The following is a 27,319-nucleotide window of genomic DNA, read 5'->3' on the forward strand; positions in this document are numbered from 1 at the left end:
GAAAACTGTTCAAAAATCTTCCCTGGTAGATGACCATTAGTTTACTTTGTCCTATTTTATAAGTATAAATATTCCATGTAGTCTCATTATGAGGTCTTTTTTTTTTTTAATTGGAAAAACGTTATTTAAAATTAGTTTTAACGCAAGCACATCATGTCACATACTGATGTCACTGCTTGAAATTTCATGCCAACTACCTACCCAATAAATGGGATTTTATTTAATTTTTTATTCTGCAGTGAATGTGTAAAAACAACCTGAGTTAATAGTGAATGAGGAAAAATACAACCCGAGTTAGTACACAGAGCCTAAATATGTGTATTGTAGGAAAATGCTTGACTATAGTGTGGAAATATATCCTCTATACCTTACACACTGGGTTAAAATGAATACATCATGCAGAAAGTAGACCTTTGTCCAGAGAACTGACAGACTGAGAAACAAACTCAAGCACACACACTTACACTGATAAGGTGAAAACACTGTTGTAAGTGCATTGAGTTGGTCCTAATCAAAAAGCCATTTTTCACTAACACCATGCTGTAATTAGTCACACAAAATGCTCAGTTATCACTTTGTAATGGAATTATTGAATAAAAAAAATCATTTCAGATGACACGAACACAAATACAGTGGTAATTTATACTAGTTTCTATTCACTGTCAGTACAGAAAATGGTAAGAGCATTGCAGACGAGGAGCCACAGATTACAGATACAGTACATTTGTGAGTTTAGACGACCATGAACGGGCTCAAAGTTCAGTACAGGTAGAATGTACAAGCTTCATTCATAATGCATTTACTCGTTTCATCTAGCCTTCTGTGATACCCACTTCAACTCAGTGCACTGTATAATGACCGTTGAAAATGGCTGATCATTCAGTTATGGCACTTTTACCATGTAACTGATCACAAATGAATATATGCTCAACTGTTTCCTTTATACTGGTGCACAGGTAAATTGTTTACTAATTTGTCACCATCCAAATACGTTAGCAGAAACCTGGTAATAAATTCCACAATGTACATTTAAAAAAAAAAAAGTGAAAGGAAAAGCCTTCAATTACATAACCAACAATGTCTTTTTACAAATAAACATTAAGTATGTGTAATGATATTTATGTCATTTGCACCATCAAAACTGTTCACAGAAAGACAGCTGTGGTGTCTTGTGCCTAGTTAGAGGATAAAGTTGCCCTGAAAACAAGGACGCAAGGCACTGGGGTTTCTGAGCAGTGAGCGATGAATGTATATCAGAGATCTGTCCTACATGGCTTTACAACATTTCCTTGTGAAACTAAACACACTAATAAAATAACTAAGAGTACAGAGTACTAGTTCAATGACAAACAACATATCAACTACCTAGGTTAATACTGACAACTTGGTATCTGAAAATACATGTTACCATGACCATAATCATATTTAAACGGTTAAAACTGCAGAAGTGTTGAAAGCAGGGAAGTTCAGTCGATCCATTAAATAAAGCCACACTGAGTGAATTTCTGGAGAAACAAGGATTTCAAAGTATCTTCTCCAAACTGCTGACAGTATGGAACAAACCGGATGTCTTAAAGCAGTCGAACAGAGAGACATGCAGAACATCTGCAGCACAATCTGACAACACGTGACAGTGCTGAATCTGAATGACTCAATTTAGCCTAACGTTACTAAAAGGGATGGTTCAATCAAAAATGATAAATTATATATAATTTTAATGCCATAATTAAAGTGAATTGGGTTAAATTTTTGTTGTCTGTTTGTTTTTGTTTTCTTGCACATTCTGTTTGTCTTTTGTATTTTTTTTTGTCCATATGACTGTCAATGGTGTCCAAAAACTGGACATGTTCCACAGAAAACAAAATTTTACAGGTTAGTGACAATGAATAAATCATTACATGAATTTTCATTTTTGGGTGAACTAATGAAAGAAAACTGAAAAACACCAATGGAAAATGTTACAAAAGTCTACTTACAAGTTGCAATTATTTGTTTAAATTAAACATTTGCTTGAGTTTACTGAGCTATTCACTCACTGCATAAATATTACTCGCTGTAGTAATACTCAAAAACATATCATATATCGTGTATAAATACTATACTGACAATGACAGAATGTTAACAGAGATATGTGGCTTTCATATTCAGAGCAGTATTTTCCTAGCTTGGGTTTCAGAGGAACACATCCACAGGAAGTTCATGTATACAGCATTCATACTGACAGGAAGTTCCCTCCCCTTATTCTCTCAATGCATTACCTTGTATTGTGAGGCCTGAGTTCAACCCGCTTTTAGATAAGAACAGAACTTTCTACACCTCTCAGAATTTGGAGTGTCTTTCCTTAACCGTTGAATGAACCATTGGGGTCACAGCATTGAATGGATCCACAGAAGAAACAAGCCCTGGCATAAATGAAAATTTACAAATTGTTATGGGAGTGAGCCCTTGAGGGAAAACCATGACAAGGATACAAATGTCTGTCAAGGGTAGTCACTCGGGTTAGTTCGTTTCCGAAGGATGAAAACAGGACCGCAGACTGAGACAAATTCTGTATATAGTGAGAAGCATTCCTGCGTATTAGGTTCAGGATGGGTGGGTGTCAGTCTGCTGAGGAGAAACCACTGAAGACAAATGCAGGAAACATTTGAGACCTTTCTGAGAATGGCTTATAAACATCACTGTTAAACACTCAGGTCACATGCACTCACTTTCACGAAAAACTGCGGATTGATCTCCCACAGACGGCAACAAATGTGCCTAAAAACCCTGATTAAAATGATTAGATTAGTAAAATCTTCAAACAAAACAAGTGAAATAAATTAGCATGGAAATGGAGCAGGTGAAATTATAAACATCATGAACATCATTCGTGTTTGCATCCAAAAGGCTTTTTTTTTTTTACAGTAGGCCCTGACTAGTCCAGGTCAGGTATAGATTTTAGCTAGGATAAAAATCGGATAATAACAAGGATGACGTGGGGATTTTCTTCAGGATAAGCCAAGGAAGCTAAAGAGAAGTGGGACCAGGAACACGCAGCAGTAGGCCACTGTGCCATAAACAATAAACCGATATGCAAGTTCCACTTGCGCATGTTGTCTAGCCTTCCGCACGTCATCCGAAGGCACGCCGAAGATCTTGCACGCCAATGGGATCGCCACAACCTTCATGGCAGCCCTGACGGCCAGAAGCACCGCCACTCCCACCAGGAGGCGCAAGATTGAGCGGCCCAATAGGGCCCTGTCGATCAGGGGAAGGGTGAGCGGTAGAGCTTCTTCAGGAGGATCTGGCTGCAGACCCAGTTGGTGGTTCAGACGGGACGCCAACGCGGCTCCGACAGCTGTGGCCAACGCCTGGGCCGTGTCGCCACGGGACGTGCTCCACGAGTCCAGCGAGAAGGCCACCAAGCTGAAGCCCACGTGCACTAGCAGGACGACCAGAGGGGCGTAGCTGTGGGACAGGTAGAACGTGTCAATGTCATCCAGTAGGGGGTGAAGGACCGCCAGGATGAGCACACTGTAGAGGAAGCCTGTGATCACCTCCTGTAAAGATGAAGGCACAATCTTATTAGACAGAAAAATAATGAATGGTCCTTGGGTTATGATACAAATCAAGTCAAACGTTATTCTGATTTTGTTGACACATGGTGCAATTTTTAAATAAACTGGCATTTCACATTGTTTATTACTAATGGCCGCAGTGGCCAGGCAAACATATGAAGGTCAGTGAAAACAGGAGTGGTATTGCTTGATGCAAGTTAACTGCATATAAACAGTCATTAAGGGAACAGGAACTGTGTGCAGAATTAACTAAAACATTCATAGCTTACAAGAACATTAATCCCGAAATGAAAAATTGCAGTGAATTCTACAGTAAGCCAAAACAGACCTGAGAACGAGCTGAAAGAATATAGCATATTGTAGATCTGATTAAGAGGTACCATTTATTTAGGTTTTACACTAACTTCAGCTGCTTTAGTTTGTGGGTGGCACAAAAAGTTAAAGCCCATGTTCAGGGCACTTCTCCACTTTGTGTGAGATTTCACAAGAGAGTAGACATCCAAAGTCTTCCCTTGTGTCTCTTCCAGCTCAACGTTTCTTACACTGCAGCCTTGTGAAAATTGGCAACTGAATCTTGTAACATTATTCCTTCAGACTTCCTGCTTTTTGACATTTTAAGTCAATTCTGACCTTGTAGTTTCTTTGCAAAGAACGGCCAGTCATTATTTAACATTATTTAATTTAACGTGTTTTTATTTATTTGGCCTTGTGATGTTACCAACCCATATATTTTTCTGGTCACTCTTTTCAATATAATAAAAAATGAATGCTGACAATCTTCAAAAGGAAAGGGGAAAAGTATCATAAAAGTGGTCTATACTCATCTGTTGTGTGAGATTAATTTCTTTTAAAGAAGAAATGGATACTTTATTCAGCAAGTATGCATTAAATTGATTAAAGTGACAGTAAAGTCAAATTCTTACCAAATCACAAACTTTTGAACAGTAGTGTAACAGCATCTTTTAAATCAGATCTGTTCAGTGAATTAGTTGTTCCACACTCAACGATCCATCCACAGTATGATGATTTATCATTTTTGCTACACAAAGCATACAGCACTTTTATGATGGAATACTTTTATTATATTTTGCCTCGTATTTACTTGACAGCCTGTTTCATTATAAAGAAATGATAGAGAGTTCTGCACATTTTCTCATCTTCCACAGAAGAAAGTATGTCAAACGGGTTTTGAAAGGCATGAGGTAGTAAATGTAAATGAGTAAATCAGTAAATGATCTATTTCCCCCAAGTCGCCTGATCTGATGTGGTGCATGTTCAAGGTTAACAGAAGATTAGAGACTAACTTTGGACACTTCGCGATAACACTACGATCTGATCGTCTTTATGTGATACAATCATGCTGATATGTACTTAAAATGGGTAAAAGGCCAATGCAACCTGCAGAATGAACTCTTCTCTTTAGAGATTGGAGACACTTAAGCTACGTTCAACACTGTCAGTCCAAATCCGATTTTTGTGCATATCCGATTGAAATCAGATCAGATTTAGCAAGTGTGAACGGCAAAAAAATAAAAATAAAAATCACATGAAATCTGTTTTGAGCTCGTTCATATGTGGTTTGAAAACCTATTCAAATAACATTTCTGGAAATCCATTTAATTCTGACTGCCTCTGATCGGATTTCGGATGGTTTATGTGACTTTCTCACGCCACGAAAAATTAAAACATCAGACGTTGTTATAGGAAACATGCTGAAAATTGCTGCAGAAACAAGGTTGTGTTGTTACAAAGTGCAGGATTAGCAGAAAATGACAATATAACAAAGACATGTTTTGAAACCAATGGAGACGACAGCACGGAATAAAGCAGCTCATACGAGCCTCCTACGGTTCTGCCGTTGCCTCAGAAGACGCAGTAGTCCAGCGTGGCGGCTACACATTGTCCTGTTGTAAATAAGACAACATCTCTATTGCAAACCCCTCTGTGTTGTTTTGGCATATACCTACCAAAGCAACGCCATTGCCATAGAAACCAATGAAGATATTCCGGAAAACTAAAGAGTGACATGGACACACAAATCAGATCTGTACAGTTGTTACACACAATGTGGACAGTCACTGTTAGATCAGATTCCAATGGGATACACAATCAGATTTAAACTGACAGTGTGAACACAGCCTTAGATCTGACAGACGTGTAGCTTTTTCGACCTGTCCATGTATACATGTATAATGTGCACACATGCTTCTCCATATACTGCAGGCCAAAAGACTCAAATTTTTTCCAGCACAGTCTCTCATTTTGTACTCCTGCTCTAGTCCTTCCCTCTATCGCTCTTTTGAAGTTAGAGGGCTGAATGGGTGCTGGAAAGATCTAAGCTCTCCTTGAGACTTTCTTTCGTAATCCTTTCTACCAAAGCTCTCTGATCACAGGCTTTTCAGTTCTAAGCTGTCAAACAGCCCATCAGGGGCTCAACAATAAGAATTTTTCAATCCCGGCTTGGTTGGCCCACTAGTTGAGGGCACGCATCGGTTCTCCCGCGTCAAGAAAGTGTATTTGAGCTTCTGCAAGAACCAATGTACAGTTGAGCTTCTGTTTTTTTTTTTTTTTTTTTTTTTTTTAGGGACATTTTATTTTCAGGAATACATGGCCTCTCGGCCCATAGTTCCAACGTTACAATAGCATGATAGATGCTCTTTTTTTCATTCCATGATATATGTACAATGCTAATCTCCATGCATGCTTTGACTCACAAACCTGTGACACATCAACACAAACATCACCAACAAGTGTGAGATCACTCAGATATTTCTTACGCAGATCCATATACAGAGAACAGTCATACAAAAAATGCTTCTCATCTTCAATCGCAAAGATATTAGCTAGTTTACAATAACTACAAATTCTTTCTGTCATTGGTGTATTACTCCATCTACCCGTTTCAATAGCCAAACAGTGTCCAGAGCATCTGAATAACAACAGAGATTGTAACAACTCTATGTTATATACAGATGCAATGTAGCTCTCCTGTACCACCGTTGACTTGCATTGTGAATATATATTCAACTTATTATTATCTAAGACTGATGTGTACCATGCATTCTGTGCTCTTTCTCTTAATCGTTGGTTCAGAATAGATGTAAATATTCTTGTATCACCTACACTTTGGGCCTCCCAAGCACTAGAGAAACCATTGAGATGCAATAGAACTCGAATGCAGGTAACCCATGTTTTTCTACCTACTTCATCCAACTAAAAGAGCATATTATAACATTTTCTTGGATACCGGTAATTAGGCATGGACACTAATTTTATCCAATACATTATGCACCTTTTTATATAGGTAATGGATAATGCAAATCTACCCAGATCGCCCAGAACAGCTACATTGCTCACACTCGAACTAATACATAAGAGTCTCTTACAGAAGGTCAACTGAACATTCTCAATACATTCCACAGGCTCAAAGCCCCATATCTCAGATCCATAATATAAGATTGGCGCAACCATATGGTCGAACAAGTACAGCGCTTGGTTACAGCTACATTTCTGCTTACGAACAAACCTTAATAAAGAAAGCATTGCCTTCTTTCCTTGGTTTGCTAAATGTTGTCTGGTTTTCCACCAAGACAATTTTGGTGTAAACCACATACCCAGATATTTATAAGCATTGACCACTTCAATCTGTTCCCCTGCAAAATACCATTTTTCGTTCTTATTTAAAACGCCCCCTCTTCTGAAAACCATAACTTTAGTTTTACCCAAATTCACTCTCATACCATATCTGTTACAGAATATTTCGAGCTGTTCAATTTCCTTCTGCAATCCACCAATTGTATCTGAAACATTGGCCATATCATCAGCATACAACAAGGTCTGCACTTCTGTGATATCCTCAATCTGTATACCTTTACCCTTACAGCTTTTCTTTATCATAGTTATATATTCGTTTAGGAAAAGAATAAACAAAAGAGGACTCACCATACAGCCCTGTCGTACACCAATGGTACATCCAAAATACTCAGTTAAACCATCAATTCCTTTCACACATGATTTAAGTTTAGAATACATAGATTTCAGTACACCAAAAACTTTTCCACCAATACCATTCCTAATGAGTGTAAAATACAAGAGATTATGCTGGACACTATCAAAAGCTTTGGAGAAATCGATAAAAATACAATACATCCTTCCTTTTCTCTTCGTAATATATTTCTGGACGATTGACTGTAGGATAAAAATATTATCCATTGTGGAATAACCTGACCTATAACCTGATTGTTCTTCATGAAACATGTTATTTATTTCTACAAAAACTGTTAATCTTCTATTCAAAATCTTTGTAAAGATTTTGCCAAGTACATTAAGCAATGAGATTCCTCTATAGTTTTCAACATTGTTTCTATCACCACCTTTATATAATGGGCAAATCACGGCCTCACACCAGGTCTCAGGGAAGTCTCCTGTGTCTAATATTTTATTATATAGAGAAAGCATGATAGGACATAACGTGTGTAATGCTGATTTCATCATCTCAATAATAATTCCATCAGGACCAGGGGCTTTTCCATTGCTCATAGACATAATAGTTTTAAGTATTTCATCATAAGTAATGTTGCTTTCCAGAACTTCAACTTGTTTAAAAGTTTCAACTTGATAAAAAGTTGAACTTTCATAAGTGTTTAAACAATTTACTACAACATTTTCAAAGTCTTTGTCCATGTTAGATTTTGAATCGGACAAAAGCCTTGTGAAATATTCTAGCCACCTGCCGTCCTTAATATCGTTTGTCTTTGTGTTAAATTTTTCATGACTTTTGATTTTCTTCCACAACTGTTGTGTATTCATGTCATTCTGTAACACATTATTTAAAACATTAGAGTTGCACTGCTTTTTCTTGCTATTACATAAGTTTTTAAAATGTTGCCTCTCAAGAACATAACTGTTCAAATTGCTCACATTACCAGTTCTTCTGAATTGATTTAAAGCATTATTTTTTACAAGTTTCTGAGATGAACAGTCTTTATCCCACCACTTTGGTTGTTTAATTTTCGACACAAATTTATTAATCAAAAATCTACCTGCTTCATGTAAACAATCTGTCAAAATCATAACGGTTACATTAATATTTTCTTCCACTGCTCAGTTTTTACTTGAGCTTCTGTTTACCATATTTAATGAGCTCTATGTGTGTTGATCAATGTTTTTTGTAAAAGGCTGTTAAAGGGTTAGTTCGCCCAAAAATGAAAATTGCGTCATTAATGACTCACCCTCATGTCGTTCCAAGCCCGCAAGACCTCCGTTCATATTCGGAACACAGTTTAAGATATTTTAGATTTAGTCCGAGAGCTTTCTGTTCCTCCATTGAAAGTCAATGGACGGCATACTGTCCATGTCCAGAAAGGCAATACAGACATCATCAAAGTAGTCCATGTGACATCAGTGGCTCAATTTAAAGTTTAAAGTTTATCAAGCGACGAGAATACTTTTTGTGCGCAAAAAGTAAACAAAAATAACGACTTTATTCCACTATTAATTTCCTTCTCTCTGGGCCTCGAGCTATTTCACGTAGTGTTTTTGCTGTGGTGTACGTCACACGTAGGCTCACTATTGGCCGACGCTGGTCATGTGTGATGCGTGTGACGTACAACACAGACTTAATTAATTAATGACAATTTTCATTTTTGGGTGAACTAACCCTTTAAATCTGTTTATCATATAAATTGATAATGTCTCTTCAGAAGACTTGGATTAAACCGCTCGATTCATCCGGGTAACTTTTACAATGTCTTTATTAACTTTTTAAAATGTCAAAGTTCTGGCATTAACTTTCAATGAAGATTTCATTAAAAAAAAAATAATAATTTGTGTTTTTCAAAGATGAACAAAAGTCTTATAAAAAGCAAGATTCTGAAAAAAGTGAGATATGATGCAGCCAAAGATGTCAATCTGCATGTGTACAAGCAACAACAACAAAAAAGTTGATATATGCCACGAATTGCTATTAAATTAATTAAATTAGCGATTAATTAACATACTTTTTCTGAAAACCGTCAGTGTAAAATATGACTGATTTGTTGATAATATAACTTGTAACTATCGTTTCAAAGTTATTCTCGTCATTTTGATGTTAGTTAGTTGGACAATTTTTGACTTGGCATACATAAATCAGTACAATTTGCAACAATGTTCACACATCATTAAAAATAAATTGTGTGTGATCAATCGACATAAGATATAGTGGGTTATCGAAACACCCTTAATGCTGAGCCCCGGTCTACATACTTAATTGGATTGAACTGTTCACACAATATTCACACAGTACACAATCTAAACTTCCTAAATCACTGAGTGTGCAGATTTCCACAAAGATGACTCAGCCACCTTCGTCGTGAGCACGGGATTAAAATAACAAGGTTCCCATCACCTAGGCAACCAGCATCTGCTTTCTAAATCTGTCTGCTCTCACCAACAGCTTTAAACAGATAAAGACAGACATCCTTTATTAAAATAACAGGTGTGTGAAGTTGGTCATAATTGTTACTGCATGTGAAACCTGCAGAACTGATGACTAATACACAGTATGTTGATTTTGATGACTAAAGCAAAGCTCGTGTTTTGAGCTGTCTACACATCAAAATGTAAATGGATCCCCACTGGCTCATACAAGCCCAAGGGAAGCAATTATCCGATCAGAGATCTTTTGCAAGAAAAGCATGGAAAACAGATGAGCAATCGAAGATCAGAGGATACTGAGTCAGCCGTGATGACTCACTGATTTGCTTAGTTTCAGGGGCTCTACTGACAGGAGAGGGTTGCAAAGACTGAAGCAGCATTTATTAGGCTTCTTCTTAAACGGTTACCAAAACCTTAGTCACGAAGCTGCTGGAAAGTTCCTCAACCTCAAAAGCTGTGGAGTGCTAATTATAGTGCACAGCTGAACGTGCCTGAACTACATGAAACATGTTAAGATGCTCTAAAATAACAATCATGCACACTTACTAGTGCAACTATCTAACATGGTCATAGATTTTAAAGAGATAGTTGATCCAGAAATGAAAACTCTGCCATCATTTACTTGCCCTCATGTTGTTCCAAAACCTATGACTGTCCCTTTTAGGTAGACAGAATGATTAAATGTGATGAAAACATTACTCACCAGGACAGAGTGCATGCCCATATAAATCCTGCTGATGCACACGAGGACACTCCAGAACAGAGCTAAGCTCAATCCAATCATGAACGGGTACTGTTGAACATACAGAGAAGAAAGACTTATGAGGAAACTGCAGTTCAAAAGGCAGTAAGATAATTTCATCACTGTTAAATAACATGATCTAAATTCTTAGGGTATAAAAGCTATATTTTAGCAATAAAATACACATATACAAATACAAATGATCCAATATAAATTTCCAACACAGTGCATAATGTACACTAATGTTCAAAAGGTTGGGATCAGTAAGACTTTATAAAAAGGACATTACAGGAAAAAAAAATGACATTCAAAAGAGAAAGGGTTATTTTAAATTGTTATATTTCACAATTGTATTGTTTTTAAGCAAATAAATGCAGCCAAGAAATTCTTACTGACCCCTAACTTTTGAACACGTATTCCCCTCCTACTGTCCCACACATATGCAATAACATGCTGTATATATGTCCAAGGCCAAATTTACCTCATATTGTGACATTGGCAAAAGACATTTTTGACAACAGCTTAATACAATTTTATATTAAAATGTGTTGTTTTTCGTGTTAACTCAGGTCTATTTTGACCGAGAACAATGCACTGTGGTTTTAATTCAGTGTGAGCGGCGCAGCAAAAATAGACTCAGTGCTTTAAAAACAACAACTTCTACTTGTTCTAACTCCTGCTAGGTGCTGCCACGCCGCCTTGGGGTGCAGTTTGAATGCTCCAATCTGTTTACATGGGTGCCAAAAAAAACTACACTCTGCTTACACGTGCAGTGTGAAACAGGCCTTAGAAAAGGACAAAAAGCTTATAATTTAACAGTACCTATGATGATCAATGATAAATAAAGCAACAGTATAAGGACAGAGTAGGGCAAAGTTCCTCAAGAGTCCATCAAGGATTGAGACAATGTAAATTTAAGATCATATGTTTGATGAATTCCTACTCTAATACTAGCGGAAGACCATGCGCAGTTGGAAAAGAAGTAGCTGCTGATCTGCAGAAATGCCGGATTTCTCATTATTCAGACCACAGATCTATTCATTTTTGGCATTCAGCTAAACTTTCTTTCTGTGCTCATGCATTTTTTCGCTCCAGTAGTCTGGGCAATATACCAGTACCTCCCACAAACCCATCAACATTGACTAGCCTGTGCATGTTAAAAATTTGAACTAACTTGACCTCATCTGCAACTTCCAAAATAAAGTTTAAAGGGGTCCTTTTACCCAGTCTGGCCCAAACCCATTGTTAGTTCCTGTTTTGATGAAGCCCCTCCTTCCAAAATACAAAATGTACTGTGATTGGTTAGCTGGCCCAGTTTGTTGTGATTGCCACAGTGTTTGGGAAATGTCACACCCCTTTCCATAACCGCGAGTTTCATTTGCTCAGGTGTAAATATTAAGGATGGCATCAATTTCAAACCAATTCAAGCCTGATTAAGAATGTTAACAGACAAGAGGATCGTGCAGAACGAATTTCATGCATGGACTTTGCAAGCATGGATTTCACAGGACATTTCAGAATGGTATCGTTTTGTTTTTTTTTTGTTTTTTTTTCTCTTATACATTGTAGATAATGTTATACACCATTTAATCATGCACTTGTCAAAAACAAAAAAAAAACAGTTAGTACAAAGAGTAATCAATCACAAAACCAAGGTTAATTTTCCTTTGGGGCGGCAAACAGTCTTACAAAAGTGAGAGCTTACAAAAGCTACAGTAAACACTATATCAACACTAATGTTGGCTAGCAGGCAAGCAGAGCCAAACAGCTTTGCCCTTTGTTTACATCATAATATAAAACTTATAATTTGAACTGTTAATAGAAAACGCAACTACAACTTGAGGAACAATGTTTAAAATAAATTTTACCCACTAAGTTCAGCAGCCTTAGGAAGGTCAAACAAATGAGTTTTGGAAACGGGGTGGAAAAAAAAAAGTCTCTCTTTGACAGTGACAACACTCTTCTCTAATGCAGCTCAACCAGGCCTTGCACCTTTTTTGCATATTCTGTGCGCGGGGATTATTTAAACGAGTAACATTGTGACTTCATAAAGCCCGGAAAAAAACGTGTTGTAGTCCAAACGAACCGTTCGTTGTAGTTCTTGAAAAGGGGATTCTGTTAAATAAAATATCTCCCTTTGGAGTGGACTTTGAGCTTTGTATCCTTGCAGATCTTTTTTATGCTCAAACAACAACAATACACACTAATTAAAGTTGAATAAGTAAAAAAAGCATAATAGGACCCCTTTAATACAAATCTTCAGTTTCCCTTAAATGGTAAATCTCTTTTACCATTTAAGTACAGTGGTTGTTAAAGCACAAACATGAATACAAAACTGCTAGTTTGGCATTGGCAAAGTACTTGAATCAGTCATCTGCAAAAAATCAACAGGCAGGCACAATGGTGAAAGAAGAGGAAACATGTTTGAGGCTATTGTTTCTAGTTTCCTGCTAAATTTAAGAGGATATGAAAGCAAGAAAATCTATAGAGACTGTTCTGTTTTGTGCTCAAAATGATGGTTAAGACTTCAGCCTTCAGTAGGTACAAGGCACATTCTCAGTCAGTTTCTGCTAACTTCAGAGGAAGTGCTGGGGAAAAAGGATGATCCTCCATAAAAACCTATGAGAAAAGCTTTTTACAGAACAATATCAAATCTCTGGCATATATAATAGCAATCGCACAACCTCTTCTGACTATATGCTAATTATTGTTGAATGTAATGATTTATTTGACACCAACAAGCATATGATTCAATCAACCCAGCAGAGAAATCCATATTTATGAATAATAGAGTGCACTGCATAGACATTTACTGGTTAAGTAACAAAGCCTGCATATTTTGCAAAAAGATGGAGATTAATGTCCTGTCTGGAAATGCATTCACTGGGAACCTCAATTTGCCAGATGAGTCAGTTCTACAATAATATGGAAAAGTAAAACTATTTTCCACTGAATGCAATAGACTGACCACTTTTGTGATCTGTGAAAATCAATAACGTTTGAACTTTGAAGACACAGACAGCAATCATTCTAGCATGTCATCATTTAACGGCATGAACTTCCCAAAGCATTGGTCAACGAACTGAATACAGAAAGTAAAATCATAACTTCCCCTCAAGAGAAACAGCTTATTTCAGTGTTTTTGATTCTGCAAGATGTGGCAAGTTTTAAAGAACAAAGCATTAAAAATAAAGGCCCATTCACACCAAGAACGATAAATATAACTGTGTCCACAAAGCATGATATCATTCTGTTTATTCACTCTTTAAAGCAGGATGGATTCTGATTGATTGTCATTGTTTTTATAGTTCTGCAGCTGGAAAAAAATCTTTCTGAAAATGATTCAAACTATATTGTTTCTCTGTGACGTTATCGTTACAGTTGTGGTGTGGTGGACTCTGCTATTCTTTTATATTTAGAACGATTTTTAGAACTATGTTTATCGTTATCATCCTTGGTGTAAACTAGCCATGTGCCTTAAATTCTATGCTTGAATAAATATGACTCATTCAAACTAATGGTAACTTAAACATTTTTAATAGCTCATTTAATCTAAGGATGATGAGAGGCTGGGATCAAATGTATGGAGAGTATGTATGTATGTCGAGACGGCAAAATCTTCAAAGGGTTAAGTTTGATTGCGATATATGAGAATTTTTGCCTCAGGCAAAGTTCTGCTGTTTCAATAAATGGCAATACATATAATGACATATTTAGGATGAGACCATTGCATAATTCTCTTGATGCTACATCAGCAGCTGAGGTATGATGTGAGAACAACACATCCTTATTATCAGCCTCTTTTACTGAGACACTGACTGCTTGCTAAAGGCAGGTTGTTTTGATAATGAGGACAGATGTTCAGAAAGAATATAGCACACCTAACAGTACAGCAAGTCTTTTTAACATGTAGCCTACCTAGCTTGTATTTGTTTTCATTGACTAGCATATATTTTATTTATCAAATGTGCCATAGGGCCCATGATGAAGGTTTTGTACAGGGCACAATAATTGCTAACTGTGGCTCTCCTAGTAATTTTTCCAATAGTTACAAGTATCTATTTTGGTTGTACTAGTGCTTCAGCTTATTAATTGTACTCATTTGGCAATGGTAGGCTTGACAGACACCACTGCACTAGTATCCAAATCCTATACTAAAATATTTATTTATGTCAATAAGTACAATTACTTTTAACTTGTCATATGTAATGACAAGTCAGAATGACTACTTCATAGGACTATGCATTCATATAGGGCTATGCATTAGATACGTTAGGTCAGAGGTCACCCTTCTGCAAGGTGAGAACTCTCTCTTAAACATGCGAACAGCCATTGCCGGAAGCCAGTGATTATAGCTTAAAAAGGTTTAAATATGGATATTTTTCTTAGAAAAACCCATTGCGTCGCTTCAGAAAGCCTTTATTAACCCCCTGGAGTCTTATGGATTACTTTCACGATGAATGGATGCGCTTTTTGGAGCTTCAAAAAACGTAGGCACTACTCAATGCCATTACAAAGCTGAGAAGAGCCAGGATATTATCAGATTGTGTCTGGATGAACGAAGAAAGTCATATAGCCTACAACTATGGCTTGAGAGCGAGTAAATTATGGGATAATTTTCATTTTTAATCTAACTATTCTTTTTTACAAACGATAACTAATGGGGAGTGATACACAAAATTTGTGATTTGTGGCCAGTGGCAGTAACAATGGAACAGTAACTAGTATGTAATGGATGAAGTTGAAAAGATACTAATCACTATAGGAATAAGTGATAATGCACATTACGTAAATTAAAAATAAATGATAGTTAGTTTAGGAAAATTGTTAAAACAGATTGCCATAAACAGAAATAGTCAACTTTCAACTTGCTTCAGTTGGGTAAGATTATCGATTGGTTTTGTGTGTGGAAGTATAGACTTCTGTACCTCCCACCGGCTGCATGTGAGCATGAACAGAGAGAACGGCAGCGCGGTGCCGGACATGGCATGTGTGGAGGGCATGCTGTACTCCGTGTTGTAGAACACCTCAACTTTGACCACAGGAGGAGACGGAGGACGGGTCCACCGGACCAGATCTTTCGTGGACTGGCCGAAGAACAGCACCCAGGCCCACACCACGATGAGCTGCCGGCTCACATAGGGATCGACGTTCCACATCAAGAAGGGGAAGAACACGATGAAAAACATCTCATTGCCCAGCTCGGTACCAATGGTGAAGAGATAGAAGAGAAACTTGTTCTCGATGATGAACTCCTGGCCAACATCCCCAGTCAAAGAGTTCCTGCGTAAAGGCTTCACTCTGCCTTTGGAGTTCCTCTCTGCCTCTAGCCCCGAGGGTGCGTTGAGAAAAGCAGCGGGACATTCTTCCGGTTCAACATCTCCAGCGGCATTTAAACTTTTTCTCAGCCTTTGGCCCGGGAGTCCGTGTGCTGAATCCCCACTAGCCGCGCGGTCTTCCTGACATTGCCCCACGCAAACACCGTTGACCGCAAGCTTCGCGTCACTCTCGCTAGCCTCGGTTGTTTTTTTAGGAAACGTCCCGCGGACGCCGCAAAACTGCTGGAATCTGGCGACATGGCAGGGATCCTGTAGGTATCGACAAAGGCAAACGAATCTGTTTAGCGCCTCGCTTGCCATGGTGAAACCGAAAGGGCTCTTTTACCCTGAATCAATATCACGCGCGCGCTGCTCGCGAGATGCTGTAAACACAAGCGCGTGCAAAGCTGCGCAAAACAATGGCAGATTATATTGTCCGGCGCATAGCTTTACAATCCTCGAGTCTTCAAACCACAAGAGACATTGGTAAAATAGAGTGGTTGTTTGACTGGGGGCTAGGAAGTGCCCGTCCGTTTTTAAGCAGGGAGGGCGACAGATGAGGCATGTAACGTTACGTAGTTGAAGGCGGGGACGCGCGCTGGTAATGACGCACAGTAGGTCCCGGTTATTTTCAATTACGGTCTGCAGAAAATATTTAATCACTAATAATAAGTTAAAATAACTATCATGAAACAGGAGGATCTGAAAATGGGCGGCGCTCGCCACATGCTAACGTTAGTCAGGAACGATGAGTCCGAATAATAAATCTTCCTCAGTAATTCACTGTGCATATTCAATGGATATTACGTTTTTGGTGTCATTTTCAAATGTAAATTATCGTACAAGACGCTTCTGAACAGCTCGTTTAATGGTGTTTTCACGTGCAATTAAATCTTATAAATTACGTTTTTGTCTTTGAGACATCTGCTAAAAAAACTAATGATTTAAGTGAGTATTTTCCCGCCATTCGTACAAATAGAAATCCCCAGCAATCCCTACAAAATGATTTAGTAGGCTAGTTCTTCCAAACGAGTGTGATTGGTTAAGCCTGACCAGCGAGGAGAAAAGTAACAGGTTGAGTTTTCGGCTAGCGCCCCCCGAAGGAGTAAATATTTTTTTGTAAATATCAATATTGTCAAAAATATTGTTTAAAATTCACAAGTAACTTTTCAAAAAAGCAAGAAACTGATGCATAAACAGAACAGGAATATAGCATAAAACAATTTCAACCTATAGGTCTAAATGAGTAAAGAGGTTCATTTGGATCATGAAATACCTCATAATTAAGTTTGTATTGATCAATTATCTTAAGGATAGAAAAAGGGAAAGGAAAATGTGGGCAAAACTGATTATATTAGGCTACTGTAAGTTACCACTTCCTGCAGATCAAATGTGTTAACGTTTTTAGGTTGATATGCAGAATTAGTCAGATTCCTCATTTAGTAATAAGGTTTCTTGTGTACACATGTCGAGGATATGTGTAATGAGTAGTTCTGCTGACACTGGTACAACTGTATCTCATGGATGGTTTAAACAGACAAAGAGCAGCACTACACAACACTGGATTCAGACCTTTAACACTGCCTTCTCATGCTGATTACAACATATGACTATGTGGAGCACACCGGGCACAGAGGGAGCTTTGTGGTCAGGGTTTCCCCTAAATTAATCGGATTTCATTTACCCTTTGGGACTATCATAGACGTTACTTCTTGTGGCCACTGTAAGAGTGATGTCAAAGATGCTTAAAAAATGAAAAAGAACCTCGGGTGCAGTGACGTTTGGAGCATTTCTCCACTAGAGGGAGACTTTACACAGCTATTGATTTACTGGCAGTGTTTATATACTGTATATATAGCCTATGGAAGCTTGTTTCCGCCACTGAATAATAAATAAATAATAATAATTGCGACTTTTTATCTCACAATTCTGACTTTTTTTTCCTCACAATTGCGATATATCAAGTCAGAATTGTGACTTTTTTTTCTCAGAATTGCGAGATATGAAGTCAGAATTGTGAGATATAAAGTAGGCTAGCAATTGCGGGATATAAAGTCGCAATTGCGGGATATAAAGTCACAATTCTGAGAAATAAAGTAGCAATTGGGAGATATAAAGTTGCAATTCTGAGAAATAAAGGCGCAATTGGGAGATATAAAGTCGCAATTCTGAGAAATAAAGGCGCAATTGGGAGATATAAAGTCAGAATTGCACGATATAAAGTCGCAGAATTGTGAGATATAAACTATTCTGTGGTAAAAAAAAAGTCCGTCTTTGTTTCCTTAGAATTGGACTTTATATCTCACAATTGTGAGTTTATATCTCACAATTCTGAGAAAAGATGTCAGAACTGCGTGATATAAAGTCGCAATTGCGAGAAAAAAAATATAACACGCAATTCTGACTTTATATCTCGCAATTCTGACTTTATAACACGCAATTGCGACTTTATTTCACGCAATTCTGACTTTATCTGTCAGTACTATCTGTACTTTATATAGATGTAAACTCGCAATAGTGAGATAAAAAGTCGCAATTATCTTTTAAAATGTTTTATTCTGTGGCAGAAACAAGCTTCCATACTTATATATCAACAGGGTTGGGGAGTAACGGAATACATGTAACGCCGTTATGTAATCAGGATACAAAAATCCAGTAACTGTAATCCGTTACAGTTACGTCAAAAACGTAGTAATCAGATTATAGTTACATTTTGAAAAAAGGGGGAATACTTTCAGGATTACAATGGTTTCGTTTAAAACTAAATAAATAAGTATTTTGGCATAATAACACTATAATATAGCTGCGAGCAGCGATTACGGGCCCAAGCCGGTGGCACCGCAACCCCGATGCCTTTAGTTACCTAAAGGCACCGGGGTGGCGGTGCCGCCGGCTTTGGCCCTTCATCGCTGCTCGCAGCTATATTTATATATATATATATATATATATATAATCTTGAATGTATTTTTTATCATGTTGAAAAAGTTTGGTGTGAATAAAATAAACCACTTAGGAGGAGTAACTAAAAACTCAGAGTCTGACATATCCAAAAAATCCACATTCAAACCAAAATATCTGACTTCCTGTTGCTCGGAGCTAATGACTGTAAATTAGAAAGTTGTCCGGCTCGATGAGACCAATATGCGTACTGATTTTTGTAACTGTGGGTAAAAGTAACCCCCCCACTTTTGATAAAAGCATTTTGAAAGTGACACACTTCCTGCTACCAGTTGGTGGCGCTATAACTTTGACTCACAATAGTTACATCCATCTGACCGGCCTCTTACCATGAACACACTGCTGAAGTTTCATCAAGATCAGTTAATGTATGCAGAAGTTATAACACTTCGTGTTTCTCTTTTCTCGCCATAAATTTGTTTCCTCGCCACGGCCAAACCGTTCGAGATATCAAAAATCCGTCCGCAATTTAGCATCCTCAATGTCTTGACTTCATGCACACCGAGTTTGGTGGCGATTGGATGAATTCTCTAGGAGGAGTAGTTCACATTCCACAGCAAGCGTTTTCCAAACAACCCATAATAGCTGACTTCCTGTTGGGCGGAGCTAATAACTTAGACTGCGGAAGTTGTTCGGCCCGATGAGATCTATATGTGTACCGAGTTTCATATTAATTCATGCAAGTGTGTTTGACATATGGACCAAGTTTTCAGACCGTGTTCAAGGGGGCGCTGTTGAGCCCCCTGCCACGCCCGGGTACCAGCTTCAGCCCGGCACTGATGGCCGTGGGTTCTGACCTGTGTGTAAAGTTTCAAGAGTTTTTGAGCACGTTAAGGACCCCAAAAGCCCCTGAAACCTTGATTAACAATATAAAAGCAATAGTCAAATCCCCCCCTCCCCTCACACACACAGAGACACAGAGAGAGGGAGAGAAAATTCTTCAGAAAATCCACATTCAAACCAAAATATCTCTTTTCCTGTTGGTCAGAGATCGTTAATGTAAATTAGAAAGTTGTCCGTCTTGATGAGAACAATACACATACCAAGTTTTGTTGCTGTTGATAAAACTAACCCCCCCCCATTTATGACTAAAGGTGGCGCTACTGAGCCCCTCACCACGCCCGTTTCTGAAACTTTGCACAAGTCTACGGGCTAATAAGTGTGATGTGTCTGTCGAGTTTCATTCAATTTCAAGTATGTTAAGAGTCTCAAAAGCATCAAAAAACAATATTAAAGTTTGATGCGTTGCCACGACAACAGTATTAAAGATATCAAAAATCCTTTCACAGGTCTACATCTGCCGTGTGTTTACATTATACACATAAAGTTTGAAGCAAATCGGGTAAAAATAAGAGGGTGATTTCAAAGCATTTTGAAAGTGACACACTTCCTGCTGCCAGTTGGTGGCGCTATAACTTTGACTCACAATAGTCACATCCTTGTGTTCGGCCTCTTACAACGAACACACTGCTGAAGTTTCATCAAGATCAGATAATGTATGCTGAAGTTATAACACACTTCCTGTGTCCCTTATTCGCCATAAATTCGTTTCCTTGCCACGGCCAAACCGTTTGAGATATCAAAAATCCGTCCGCAATTTAGCATCCTCAATGTCTTGACTTCATGCACACCGAGTTTGGTGGGGATGGGATGAATTTTCTAGGAGGAGTAGTTCACATTCCACAGCAAGCGTTTTCCAAACAACCCATAATAGCCGACTTCCTGTTGGGCTGGCGTGAAACTTGACAGAGGGAAAGTTGTTCGGCCCGATGAGATCTATATGTGTACCGAGTTTCATATTAATTCATGCAAGCGTGTTTGATATATGGACCAAGTTTTCAGACCCCGTTCAAGGGGGCGCTGTTGAGCCCCCCTGCCACGCCCGTTTCTGAAACTTTTCACATGTCTACTGGCTAATAAATGTGATGTATCTGTCGAGTTTCATCCAATTTCAAGCATGCTAAGAGTCTCAAACGCATCCGAAAAGAATATTAAAGTTTGATGCGTTGCCACGGCAACAGTATCTAAGATATCAATAATTCTTTCACAGGTCTACATCTGCCGTGTGTCTACATTATACACATAAAGTTTGAAGCAAATCGGGTAAAATTAAGAGGGTGAATTCAAAGAATTTTGAAAGTGACACACTTCCTGCTGCAAGTTGGTGGCGCTATAACTTTGACTCACAATAGTCACATCCATGTGATCGGCCTCTTACAACAAACACACTGCTGAAGTTTCATCAAGATCAGTTAATGTATGCAGAAGTTATAACACACTTCCTGTGTCCCATTATTCGCCATAAATTTGTTTCCTCGCCACGGCCAAACCGTTTGAGATATCAAAAATCCGTTCGCAAGAATTCATCCTCAATGTCTTGACTTTATTCTCACCGAGTTTGGTGGCGATCGGATGAAATCCCTAGGAGGAGTATTTCACATTCCATTGTATGCGTTTTCCAAACAACGTATAATAACCGACTTCCTGTTGGGCTTTTGTAAAACTTAGAGCACGAAAGTTGTTCGGCCCGATGAGATCTATATGTGTACTGAGTTTCATATTATTACATGCAAGCGTGTTTGATTTATGGACCAAGTTTTCGGACCCCATTCCAGGGGGCGCTGTCGAGCCCCCCTGCCACGCCCCGGTACCAGCTTCAGCCCGGCCCTGATGGCCGCGGGTTCTGACGTGTGTGCAAAATTTCAAGAGTTTTTGAGCATGTTAAGGGCCCCAAAAGTGGCAAAAAGGCAAAAAAAAAAATAATGAAGAAAAAAAAAAAAATAATCCTTACGAAAACAATAGGGCCTCCGCCCTTTCAGGGCTTGGGCCCTAATTAAGCGCTGCTGGACTATACAGTAGGCCTACGTCCTGGTTCTGTTGCCAGTAATGACTCACGTGTGCCACGCGCTGGTGCATGCGCAAATAACAGCTGTCTACAATCTCCTAAGACGCAGATTGAATCACTGCTGCTAGTAGAAACGACGCTGCCTGCGGGTAAAATCGCTTTTAATTCATGTAAATTGGGCTGCTATTTTGTAGAAATTAGGAGAGTAGCTTTTTTAGTACTCAAAATGTCCTTTCTTAATCTTTTCTCGCGTGACGGGATGTTCGCTGTCTAGTAGGGGAACTCCCACTGCCAACGCCCCAAGTTCAGTCAGGCAAATTAAGAAAGATCACGGCTTTAGACAACATGTAGGCCTATTTTAAATAAACTAAATAAACTAATATGTAGATTGTGTAAAAATTTTAAATGTTGTGTTTTTATTTTTTAGTTAAAAATGAGTTACAAATAAAACAAAATAATCTGTAATACCATACATTAGCCACTAGATGTCTGTATAGCCCTTTACATAAATATATATTAAGGCCTGTGTGTATGTTTGGAAAATATTGTACACTGGACCAAATTCTTAATAAATAAAAGTTTTTATTTATTTAAAAAAAAAAATTCTTCTTGCTTGACTTTATTTATATACGTGACCTTGAAGTAATCCAAAAGTAATCAGTTACATTACTTTCATATTATAGTACTTGGATTACGTTACTGAATACTTTTTTAATGAAGTAATTTGTTACTGTAACGGAATACATTTTTAAAGTAACCCTCCCAAGCCTGTATATCAAATATTAAATGATTTGGCCAAAGCGTGTGAAGAACATCAAGGCTTTCTAAAAATATAAACGCTCACCTGTGCTTTCTCAATATGAACATTGCATCTAGCTAAGCAAGAAAGCAGGAAATTTGTAAGCTGAATCATACCAGAAATGCAATAAGAGGATGGTTAGATTTCTTTATTTTATTTATGTATACACACATATGTAAATATTAAACATAAGAAATAATGAAATGCTTTACACTTAAAGTATTCAAATTATAAAATAAAACACTGGATTACATAATGCAATGTTTGACAACTTCTCAATTTAACATAGATGCTAGGATGAAAAAATGTGCTGTTTTGTGCCATGTAACTGACACATATTTAATGACTTAGTGCAATATTTCACCACTTGAATCTTCTCCGGTCTTTGCGTCTCACTGGAAGAGGAAAAACAAATACATACACGTATACATCAAGTAATATAATACACAAGTAATCAAGTAATATACACAAGTTATATATAATATACACAAGTTAAATGTATCCCAGTAAATTTGACTGTTTATTGAAACTACACTTACATGCATTTTTGTCTTCCTCCATCACACTCAGAAGCCAGTCCTGTGTCTGTTCTGGCTCCCCTTTTTCAGACAAAATACATCACATCAGCACCGACTTCTGACCCAAAATTTGTTTGTTTTATATGTCTAAAAGAGGGCATTAGCCAGTTCTGACCTGGTTTGCCAAAGTTTTGATAGGTTCTGGTCCTGAGGGATGGGGGTCTCCCTTTACGACCAGACAGGGCTTGAGTTCCAGAGCCTGATGTTACCATCTCAACCTTTCTGTGGCGTCTAGATTTTGTTCCCTTACCATGTGCCAAAGCCATGTCAAGAGAGAAACAACCCATTTTCTGTCTACAACATGAGTTTCCAAAGAGTTGACTGTACAGCCAAATAATTGAAATAAACAAACATACAGATGATTAATATATATTTGTATTCTAAAAGTGATCTGAAAGGGGCCGTGAAAATGCATTTTCAGATTTTTATATAGTTTCTGGAGGTTAGCGTGTCAAAAAAAAAAAAACTAAAAACAATATTTTCCCCATCCACATTTTCACTCTGTCACACTTAACCTTGACAGCAGTATCGCTCTTGTGATCGATGGACAGACAAGAGTTGTTAAGATGATTGATTTACATACTCATGCTAGAGGCATGTAGAGGAAAATTGTGACATTACAAATGGGGCAGTTTCAATTCCTGGTGTTTCAGAAGCGTGGAAAACAAATACTCATGACCCCTTTAAACTGAACAATGACCTTAATGATGTCAATGTTCTGTCCTCAACTAAAGCAACAAGCAAAACAGTATTTGTAGCAACAAGAAAATCTCAAACCTTTGACACGTGACCATATGATTTGGACTTGATGGCGGCAAGCAGATCAGCTCTACTGGAGGACTGCAGAATCAATGCCACAATGTTTCATTTCCATAAATTCAGACACTTCTTGTATCCATATGAAATGTGTCTTTATGTAAAGTTCTAAGCATGGTTTAACTCACCTCTGATTTCTGGGTGGTTTCCTTTTTAGAGTCATTATCCTTTGCGGCCTAAGTACAAATGAAATAATACACACAGCCTATATAAACTGAACTAAAAAAAAAAAGCTCTTTTTCAAAAACAATAAAATAAAAAAATAAAATAAAAACACCAAGGACATTCAGAAATGAAAACTAGTCAATGCATAGTATTACAAGTCCACCAACTCACAGTGGTTTTGTGCTGCCACTGCTGGTACTCAAAAGTACATTTCCGAAGCAAATCTGTCAGGTTAAGCAGTGTCACTCCAGATGATGTGGGCACTGATGATTTCTTCAGTCTCTCATAATGACCGTGCACATTTGCAATTTCCTGCATATCAAAAAAATACTATTAAATGTATTAATTTCAAATAATCAATTACTAATTATTTCGATCCTCCGTTAATTTCAAATGATCAATATGACGAGAGATTACACAAGTCAGAACTGTTTTAAATATAAAATAAATATTTCAATAAAAAAACATTTCACTATACTAAATACTCACTCCTAGCATTTCAAAGGAAGCAAGTTCAGCCACTCTGTCCTTGCGGGCCCGAAACTCTTCGTTCACATCATGCTGAACACGTTCGCTCGCTTCAAATGTCAGCTGCGAGTCAGTCACATTTAAAGAGTTTTCAGACACTGTTGGAAGATACACCCCAAAACACAATAACAGAGGTAGAACATGCTGACCTTCTTGGGCATGGCAGTGAAATAAAAGGCCTTAGCTGACAAAAGCCTTTTTAAGATGTAAACAACATCCAAATGCTGGCAACTTTTTGCCTCTGTGATAAGCTTCTGCACATCGTTCCAGTCCTTCAAAGCAATCCTGATCTGGGTAAAACAATCAACTGTATGTTTCTCATATTCAGAAAAAAAATTACAGGTAATTCTGAATCATCGAGCTTGATTAAAAAGAGTGAGAGAATAGAGACATGGATCACCTTTTCCTTTGGCCAAACAAGTTGTGTATTGTAAAGGGCATAGATCATATACAGGCCTCCAACCCGAATTTGAAAGCTGTATGGGGGCAGAATGTATCTGTAGGCTATGGTGAAAGAGAGCCGCGTGAAGGATCTGTTCTCATGGTTGGAATGAGTTCCACTGATGAAAAAAAACAGGAGAGTGACCTTTACTTGATTACAGTAAAAACAAAGTCTAATTTATTCACTCTCATGTTTAAAAACTAGCCTATTATATCTCTTTTTCCTTCAAAATTAAAAGAATTAATTAAACAGACTTCGCAAAAATGGAAAAAGACCCATTCAAATAGTCTGACAATATTCCAGGTTTTCCAATTCTGAAAGGTAATGAACACACACATAAAAAAGTGTACTTGCACACATTAAAATATGGGTCATCAGTTCTGACATCAATTATGATCAGTCATAAGACACAAAAGAACCAATGACAACTGACTTCAAATAAGTAAGAGTGGCTGAACATTAATGCTGACAGATTCTGCTTGATCCAGTTTTTTAATTTAGCTGACTTAAAAGGATAGTTCAGTCAGAAATGTAAATTCTGACATTTACTCACCAACCTTTCATTCCAAACCTGCACGACTTTCTTCTGGGGAACATAAAATAAGATTTTTTGAGAAATGCCTCAGTATTTTTCCATTAAAATTAAGTCAGTGGTAGGCTAACCACAAATTTGGTTACCAACACTATTCAAAATATCTTCTTTTGTGTTCCACATAAGAAGAATTAAAGTCATACAGATTTGAAAACGATATCATGGCGTGTAAATATAACAATTTTCATTTTTGGGTGAAGTCTGTTCCTCACACACAATCGGGTTCTCTATGAAACGTTAAATTCTCCTTTAGTTTTTTCTTCCAAAGACAACAAGTAACTTGGTGTTTGGAACAAAATGAGTATGAGTGAATGACAATTTTCATTGTTGGGTAAACCATTTAAGTGTGGCAAACACCTTAAAACATCATAGTGCCTGACCTTTGGGGATTCAATAGCAGTGAATAAATTAACAACCATACAAATGCACGCCTGATTCGAAGATATTGATAAGCAATAAGTCAATTTAATTATCTTTAAAACCACTTAACAATTAACGTTTAGTACAATAAATGTCGTAGTGCAGCGCTGTAAATGTGTGACTTACAAAAAAACACTAGAGAAGTCCATCTCCCTCCATATGGCAGAAAACTCCTCAAACCGAACCGTCTCGGTCTGCTGGAAGCGGCCCAGAAGCTCCTCGCAGTCGCTTTTGAAAGGAGCCCAGTAGTACTCGCACTGCTTTTCTACTCAACCACAGACTCACGTGAGAACCTAGCACTGATATCAAGCAACCATGTATGGAATCATATTTAAAGTAACTTACTCTGCGCCATCACCTCACGTCCTCGAACTTTCCTGTTCACAGAATGGTGATTATGTGAGTGCACCTGTGCGCGCGGTGATTTAACAACCGAGCAGGTGATATTGTGTGGGTGCGATCTGTTAGGCCTATAGCTTACGAATATGGTTCAAACCTGGAAAATATAATCAAAATATATTCATATGAATACACGTTGCTTGCGACATTATACAATAGCAATATTTTATTATAATGTATCCTATTGTTGCACATTATAAGATCACGTGACACAGGCACGCTCTCATCATCCATTTTCTCACTCAGTGAAAAAACAACGCGTAGAAAAGAGTACACTGACAACAGGCAAGAGAGAGCAGGTTATTTTTCATATAGAACAAAGTTTAAGCTTTCAAATTCTCTTAGTGTTATTACAAAATTCAAACAATAAATACCGTTTTGGCGCTCTTTAATGTGACGTGGGATCAAGTTCAAGCGGCACGTGTCGTTACCATAGACTGTAAGGTCGTGACCAATCTGTCCTCCTCTTAATTAGGCTACTAGTTATAGCACCAAATAAACATGAATGAACATGTTGAAAGATACATTTTACTGAAATGTAGGCTATGTCTCATGTAATCGCTCAATCGGTGTTTCAACCGCGGAAAGACGTGAATAAAACAGCTGGAGAACAAAATGTCACCTAAAGCCATTCAATGACCAGCATGTTCGAAACTCTAGTCTAGAGGAGAGCCTTTTGCTAAATATATGCACTATATTACATCATGTTTATCATATTTTTAATCTTACATCATTAAAAAATA

General features: G+C 37.8%; 1 protein-coding gene across 3 annotated transcripts; it reads right to left on the reverse strand.

Moving 5' to 3' along the window:
• Window positions 1–114: 114 nt before the first annotated feature.
• LOC308698604 (sphingosine-1-phosphate phosphatase 1-like) lies at window positions 115–27,034 on the reverse strand. Of its 3 annotated transcripts, XM_081378787.1 has the most exons (11): window positions 26,951–27,034; window positions 26,523–26,673; window positions 26,304–26,442; window positions 25,124–25,283; window positions 24,873–25,013; window positions 24,685–24,786; window positions 24,367–24,507; window positions 24,159–24,206; window positions 23,992–24,054; window positions 10,678–10,767; window positions 115–3,539 (listed from the first exon to the last, which is right to left on the reverse strand). In XM_081378787.1, exons 2-11 carry the CDS (start codon window positions 26,530–26,532, stop codon window positions 2,988–2,990), a joined length of 1,446 nt encoding a protein of 481 aa, XP_081234913.1. In that variant the 5' UTR covers window positions 26,533–26,673; window positions 26,951–27,034; the 3' UTR covers window positions 115–2,987. The 3 variants fall into 3 exon arrangements, with proteins under 3 accessions (XP_081234913.1, XP_081234914.1, XP_081234915.1); XM_081378788.1 differs by lacking the exons at window positions 23,992–24,054; window positions 24,159–24,206; window positions 24,367–24,507; ... (4 more) ...; window positions 26,523–26,673; window positions 26,951–27,034 and adding an exon at window positions 15,645–16,633; XM_081378789.1 differs by lacking the exons at window positions 10,678–10,767; window positions 23,992–24,054; window positions 24,159–24,206; ... (5 more) ...; window positions 26,523–26,673; window positions 26,951–27,034 and adding an exon at window positions 15,645–16,544.
• Between the last annotated feature and the right edge of the window lie 285 nt (window positions 27,035–27,319).

Source organism: Scardinius erythrophthalmus (assembly GCF_964197995.2).
Source record: "Scardinius erythrophthalmus genome assembly, chromosome: 11".
NCBI lineage: Eukaryota > Metazoa > Chordata > Actinopteri > Cypriniformes > Leuciscidae > Scardinius > Scardinius erythrophthalmus.